The following is an 8,002-nucleotide window of genomic DNA, read 5'->3' as shown; positions in this document are numbered from 1 at the left end:
GCTCCGGGGCGCCGACAAAGCAGCCACGCGGGGCAAAGCAGCGGCACCGGCCGGCACCACTGCGCTGGCCGAAACAGCCGCACTGGCGACCGTGGAGCTTCTCCGCCTGGGAATTTCCTAGTCTGTGGGCAATAAAAATGTGGCGTCCACTCACCCTCTGCACTTTCACTGGGAGCTGCAATCCTCAGCTGTTCCTAAACGTCCATCTTGGATCCTCCCCCTCTGATCTTTTTCTGAAAATCTTTCTGATTATGCTGTCTTCAAAAATGTCAGAAGATATAAATATCACATATTTTCTCCTTCTAAGAGAATCACAGTAGCCCTAACTAGTGATCAAATCAATGAGGAACAAAAATGTAGCACACAATCCAGGTGTAGGAGCCGCGGGGAGGTGAGGGTGGAGGGTGGAGAGGGGAGCGGGGGGTTGGAGGGGCATTGTTGTTGTATTTTTTAATAACCTACAGCCTTCCTAAATCATACGTGAAAATATTCTTGCCATAAAAAATTTCCTCATATGCTGCCTTAGAAAACTTTCTAAAATCTACATACCATTTCACTACTTCCTTTAAACCTGTTTTTACTGCTCCTGAGCACAGATGTTGTTTTTGTTCCCCTGGAATTTACAGGGTAGCATTTAAAAACCTCTCTACTCTTTCTGTGTGTAGTACTTACATATATCTTAGGTTATTATTTTTCCAATACTAGGTCCAAGGATTTAAGTAACTAAAGAGAAAAGCCCCATTTGAGATAACATTGTAAAAAATGTTTGATAAAACTATTTCCTCAGTCTTTCCATTATATTTTCCAACATATTTCCAAACTGGTAAGAAAATGGGATTTAAATAAACAATTCAAATAATTTCAGTTCAATAAATATATTCAATTGAATTAAAACTGAATACTCAACTAAGGTATCATGTTTCCTAAGTTCATCTAATGTTCCAAATATTAATTTTAAAGTAGTTTTATGTTTCTTTATAAAAGTAACTCTTCCGTTTGGCCCACAGCTTTACCTTTGGGTGAATGACCACTGACAAAGCAAAGACTTCTTAATTCAGTCCTGTTCAAAATTCTGAGCAATTTTGAAGAATTTCTTTTTTTTTTTTTGGACAAGAAACTAGATAGTATCCAGCAATTATACAGAAGCACTTTAAATTCCTCTTGTCAATTGCTCTCTTCTGAGGAAATACCCCATGTTGATTTCAGTTCCTATATGAAGGATAGAGGTGTCTGGCTGTTCAGTTCAGTTCCAAATAACTTCTCCAATAAATCATCAATCTACTCTTCAATGAAAGACAGTTTAGAATAACAAGCTAATTGTAGGTCTAACACTCATCCAAACTTGACTGTTTCTCCCAGTTCTGATATTCTAAGACACTTTGGGCTTGCTCATTTTGGTAGAAGAGAGATGTTTTGTACAATGAAAAACATGTATTTGCTTTATCTTTAAAGTGACTTTCATATTTTAACTAATATTAAATTCAAGACAATGTTTACTTTTATATAAACCATAATTTATAGTAATAATTTAATACATACCTAAAAGGGTCATAAACATCCATATCAACACGAAGGCCATTTATAAATAGACGAGCATCACCTGGCTGAATTTCAAATCTATCTCGAAGATCCTTGAAATAGAGCAAAGCAATATTAACCAAGTGATAGAACAATAGTGACCTGCAGTACAGGTCACCAGATTATTTCTATAAATAGAGAGTAAATATTTTAGGTTTAGCAGGCCAGTCTCTGTTGCAACTATTGATCTCCGCCTTTGTATCCTTAGACACATATAAACAAATGGGCATGGCAATGTTTATTTTGAAAATTAAGCTTTTATTTATAAAAATAAATGGCAGACCAGATTTCGTCCATAGGTACTAGTTTGCCCAGCCTTGATCTCAGTGATGAGGGAAATCTTAGGATAGATTAGAGATAAAATTCAATACCTGAATATTCTGATTTTTACAACACATGATATAACAGTTCTAATGCTACAACAATTACTTATCTACTATATTTCATATAGTGTGTGTATGTGCACATATACAATTTGATACTTGGCACATTCCTATTCCTTGAGGCAATAATATACCAAAAGTAAAACTCTGGTATATGTGTAAACATTTGGAGCTCACTCTAAATTCATAAGTTTCCATTAAAGCTATATTTGAATTTTCACTGTCTTTCATTCAGTAAATATTTCCTGAGTGCTTGCTATGTTCTAGGAACAACTCCAGGCACTAGACCAGTAATAAAAGTTAAAAAGGGATGTTCTTGTTACTAAAGCAAAGTTGGCAAGATCACAGTCTGAGTATCCAGTACAGTTGCCAAGATCACAGTGTGAGTATCATGCCTGGTTTAATTCTAGTCATTCCACCTACTAGCTGTTAAGATTTGGGCAAGTTCCAATCACTTTCAGAATCCTCAGTTTCCTCATCTATAAAATGGGAATAATTATATCTATCTCATAGGTTTGCTATAGTTTAAATGTAATATAAGTCTATATCTTGTCACCTATTAAGTGGTCACAAATGAAAGATGTTATTATTATCAGGGTAGGCAAACAGGTTTAGGAGGAAAAACAACCAGTGTACTTCAAAGACATCATATGATAAGCCACATAACAGGGGCTTGTTAGAACTACTCTGCAAAGGCAGAGGAAGCAACTAACTTGAAGAGACTCAGAGAAATGACTTGAAAGGTGAATTTTTCTGTATTATTATCACTCAACAGATGAGCTACACAAAGGGAAGGGAGAGGAGGAACTTAACAGAAAGTAATTCCACTGGTTTTATACAGAATACTGGCAAAAGATTGAATCCTAATATGAAAAGATTCAGAGGTAAAATTTTTATTTGTCTTTAGCCACTTTAGATGTGCCTTTCTATCAAAGTTACTTATACTAAGAAATCTACATTCCAACTTCAAAATCTACAGATGCCCAGTGAATTTATATTGCCTGTTGTTTTCCCCAATCTAGCATCAAAACTTCACACACCCCGAATGAAGCTTTCTCTAGCACCTCATTCATTCATTTTAGTGCATCTCAATTATAAGTAGAAAGTACACCAAGCACACAGATCCATACTAAATTGCTAAATCCCTCAAGACTGTTTATGTCAGGCACAGTGCCTTGCACAACAATGCTCAAAAAACAGGTAACAGACTGAACTCAGTGAATCTGCTTGCTGAAACAGTGTGAGAGGGAAGAGGTTTGTCTATTAGAGGTTGGTACTTACAAATTCTTCTCTTTGCTCTGCCCCAGAGGGCTAGCCTTAAGTCCTGACAAACTTGTGCATATATCAGTGTGTAATTTAAAGTGGCCCTTCTTAAATGAGGGGTAAGAATTCAATTTCTAGCAATATGATAAACCAAAGATCCTAAAATTCACTTACTAAAAGAAAGCACAAAAATGCTACATTAAAATGTTAACAATGAGGCTGGGCATGGTGGCTCACACCTGTAATCCCAGCACTTTTGGAGGCTGAGGTGGACGGATCACTTGAGATCAGGAGTTTGAGACCAGCCTGACTAACATGATGAAACCATGTTTCTACCACAAATAGAAAAATTAGCCAGGCATGCTAGTGCATGCCTGTAGTCCGAGCTACTTAGGAGGCTAAGGCAAGAGAATCACTTGAACCCAGGAGGCAGAGGTTGCAGTGAGCTGAGATCGCACCACTGCACTCCAGGCTAGGCAACAGAATGATACTCCATCTCAAAAATAAATAAATAAACAAATATGAATAAATCCCCTAAATCTGGCTCAGAGTTCAAGAAAGTATTTACCTAAGGACAAAGAGGAAGTAGGAATATGAATATAGAGATGTAAATAAACACTAAAGACCTTGCCCTGAGGAAATTTAGAGCTTCCTAGATGGCCTAAGACTTGGGTGTTGAAGGGCCAATCTTAGAAGAACAGGAAATTTGAATCCAGGACCCACATGGAACAAGGTGCAGGATCAAATATATCCTTATGCACACATACAGTGCTACACTCATGGTGAAAGGTGAATTAGGAAACAAAATGCCCTGCAGTAACAGCATAGAAATTTGTCTATCTCACCTTGGTTCTTGGTGGAGGAAGAATAAATCTCCCAAATGAATTGACGGCCTCTAGCTTATTTTCATATGGGTTTAGGGCTGGATTTCATACTATATTTATGATCCAAAAAACTTAGATTTTTGTATTTAAAGTGAAATTAAACTAGAACTCTTAGGCTTGAGCAAAAACAAATGCAAATCCTAATGAAGAAATATAAGCTCATTTTTTTTAAAGAGGGGACCACTTATTTTAATATGCCTCTTTAATAACCAATGGAGCTGAGATATTACCTGAAGCTAAAGAAATTGATTAGATCTCAGAAGACTGGTTGAGATTTCCAATGGTAAGATGGTTTATAAAAATGTCTGGGTGTTCCTAAGGTGAAATGATGTGCACTCTGAAATTTAAATATTTCTTTAAAATTTTAGTTTTGGCAGATCCAACATGGCCAAATAGAAACAGCTCTGAAGTGCAGTTCCCAGCAAGAACAACACAGAGGGTGAGTGATCACCACATTTCCAAATGAGTTATTACTGCCCACAGACAAAGAGATTCCCAGGCTGAAAAGCACCATGAGTTTCCAGCACAGCTGTTTCAGCTGGTGCAGTGGGTCTCCATACAAAATCTCACACAAATCTGGGCAGCCATTTCAAGTGGTGCCTGAAACACCTGGGAGACAGAGCCACCCATTCAACTGAAAAAAAGGGGGCTGAAACAGCGAGCCAGGTGTTCTGGCTTGGCAGGTCCCGCCCTCACAAAGACCAGCAATCTGAAATGCTCTGGATTGAGTTTCACAGCAAGTGCAACTGGACCTGGGACAGTCCAGCTCTGTGGGAGAAGGACATCCATTACTGAGGCAGTCCACCACTACCAAAGCAGTCCGTAACTACCAAGGCAGTCTGCCACTACCAAGGCAGTCCGCCATTACAGATGCAGTCTGCCATTACTGAGGCAGACCACCATTACTGAGGCAGTTCTAACTATACCTCTATAAACAAAACCACAAGGAAGTTCACAAAGCAGCTGGGCAGAGCCCATGGCAGCTCAGCAATGCCTCTGCTGGCAGACTGTGACTAGGCTACCTCCTCGCTGGACAGGGCATCTCTGAAAAAAGGCAGCAGCGCATCAGGAACTTATAAATAAAGCCCCACCTTAACAGGACACAGCACCTGGGAAAAAAGGCAGTCATGAGTTCCACTGCAGCAGACTTAAACGTACCTGCCCAGCAGCTCTGAACGGAACAACGGAGCTCACAGCTTAGCACTTGAGCTCCTATAAACGACAGACTGTCTCCTCAAGCAGTTCCCTGACCCCGTATATTCAAAGAGTCACCTCATAAAGGACAGCTCAGGCTGACATCTGGCAGGTATCCTTCTGGGACTAAGATAACAAAAGAAGAAACTGGCAGAAATCCTTACTGTCCTGCAGCTGCTGGTGATCCCCAGACAAGCAGAGTCTGGAGTGGACCTTCAGCAGTCCTACAGCAGAGAGGCTGATTGTTAGAAGAAAAACTAAAAAACAGAAAGAAATAGCTTCATCATTAACAAAAAGGACACCCACTCAGAGACCCCATCCAAAAGTCACCAACTCCAAAACCATGGGTAAATACACAAAGTTGGGAAGAAACCAGTGCAAAAAGGATGAAAACACCCAAAACCAGAATGCCTCTCCTCCTCCAAGGGATCACAACTCCTCACCAGCAAGGGAACAAATCTGGATGGAGAATGAGTCTGATAAATTGACAGAAACAGGTTCCGAAGGGTAATAACAAACTTCTCTGAGCTAAAAGAACATGTTCTAACCCAATGCAAAGAAACTAAGAGCCTTGAAAAAAGGTTTGATGAAATGTTAACGAGAATAAACAGCTTAGAGAAGACTATAAATGATCTGATGGAACTGAAAAACACAACACAAGAACTTGGTGAAGCAAACACAAGTTTCAACAGCTGAATTGACCAAGCAGAAGAAAGGAATCAGAGACTGAAGATCAGCTCAATGAAATAAAACAAGACAGCAAGACTAGAGAAAAAAGATTGAAAAAAAAAAATGAACAAAGCCTCCAAGAAATACGGGATTATGTGAAAAGAGCTAATCTACATTTGATAGGTGTACCTGAATATGATGGAGAGAATGAATCCAAGCTGGAAAATACTCTTCAGGATGTTATCCAAGAGAACTTCCCCAACCTAGCAAGGCAGGCCAACATTCTACTCCAAGAAACAGAGAAAACCACAAAGATAATCCTCAAGAAGGGCAAACCCAAGGCACATAATCATCAGATTCAGCAGGGTTGAAATGAAGGAAAAAATGCTAAGGTCAGCCAGAGAGAAAGGTCGGGTTACCCACAAAGGGAAGCCCATCAGACTCACAGTGGATCTCTCAGCAGAAACCCTACAAGCCAGAAGAGAGTGGGGGTACCAATATTCAATATTCTTAAAGAAAAGAACTTTCAACCTAGAATTTCATATCCAGCCAAACTAAGCTTCATAAGCGAAGGAGAAATAAAATCCTTTATGAACAAGCAATTGCTGAGAGATTTCGTTGCCACTAGGCCTGCCTTACAAGAGCTCCTGAAAGAAGCACTAAACACAGAAAGGAACAACCAGTACTAGCCACTCCAAAAACGTACCAAATGGTAAAGACCATCAACACAATAAAGAAAAAGCATCAACCAATGGGCAAAACAACCAGCTAGCATGAAAATGGCAGGATCAAACTCACATATAACAATATTAACCTTAAATGTAAATGGGCTAAAAGCCCCAATCAAAAGACATAAACTGGCAAATTGGATAAAAAGCCAAAACACATCGGTGTGTTATATCCAGGAAACCCATCTCACATGCAAGGATACACAAAGGCTCAAAATAAAGGGATGGAGGAAGATTTATCAAGCAAATGGAGAGAAAAAAAAAAAAGCAGAAATTGCAATTCTCATCTCTGATAAAATAGACTTTAAACCAACAAAGATCAAAAGACACAAAGAAGGACATTATATAATGGTAAAAGGATCAATGCAACAAGAAGAGGTAAAGATCCTAAATATATAGGCACCCAATACAGGAGCACCCAGATACATAAAGCAAGTTCTTAATGACTTACAAAGAGACTTAGACTCCCACACAATAATAGTGGGAGACTTTAACACCCCATTGTCAATATTAGACACATCAACGAGACAAAAAATTAACAAGGATATCCAGGACTTGAACTCAGATCTGGACCAAGCAAACGTAATAGACATCTACAGAACTCCCCACCCCAAATCCACAGAATATACATTCTTCTCAGTCCCACATCACACCTAGCCTAAAACTGACCACATAATTGGAAGTAAATCACTCCTCACCAAATGCAAAAGAATGGAAATCATAACAGTCTCTCGGACCACACTGCAATCAAATTAGAACTCAGAATTCAGAAACTAACTCAGAACCACACAACTTCATGGAAATTCAAGAGCTGGCTCTTGAATATTGACTGGATAAAGAACGAAATGAAGGCAGAAATAAAGATGTTCTTCAAAACTAACAAGAACGAAGACATACCATACCAGAATCTCTGGGACACATTTAAAGCAGTGTCTAGAGAAAAACTGATAGCAATAAATGCCAACATGAGAAGCAAGGAGAGATAAAAAATTGACACCCTATCGTCAAAACTGAAAGAGCTAGAGGAGCAAGATCAAAAAAACTCAAAGTCTAGCAGAAGACAAGAAATAGCTAAGATCAAAGCAGAACCGAAGGAGATAGAGACATAAAAAACCCTTCAAAAAATCAATAAATCCAGGAGCTGGTTTTTTGAAAAGATTAACAAAATAGACAGAGTGCTAGCCAGATTAATAAAAAAGAAAAGAGAGAAGAATCAAATAGATGCAATACAAAACGATAAAGGGGATATCACCACCGATCCCACAGAAATACAAACTACCATCAGAGATTACAACAAGCAACT

At 38.9% G+C, this 8,002-nt stretch overlaps 1 protein-coding gene across 2 annotated transcripts in view; it reads right to left on the bottom strand.

Annotated features, from left to right (window-relative positions):
* LOC108305413 (UDP-glucose:glycoprotein glucosyltransferase 2) overlaps positions 1–8,002 on the bottom strand; it is a 172,952-nt gene that overhangs the window by 86,513 nt on the left and 78,437 nt on the right. For both annotated transcript variants that reach the window (XM_017530058.2, XM_017530059.2), the window contains exon 11: positions 1,540–1,631. In XM_017530058.2, the coding sequence (XP_017385547.1) occupies positions 1,540–1,631 (92 nt within the window). The remainder of the gene's footprint in view (positions 1–1,539; positions 1,632–8,002) is intronic.

Source organism: Cebus imitator, unplaced genomic scaffold (genome assembly GCF_001604975.1).
Source record: "Cebus imitator isolate Cc_AM_T3 unplaced genomic scaffold, Cebus_imitator-1.0 Scaffold62, whole genome shotgun sequence".
Classification (NCBI taxonomy): Eukaryota; Metazoa; Chordata; class Mammalia; order Primates; family Cebidae; genus Cebus; species Cebus imitator.
The sequence above is the reverse complement of the archived record's forward strand: the minus strand, read 5'-3'. Positions and strand labels throughout refer to the sequence as shown.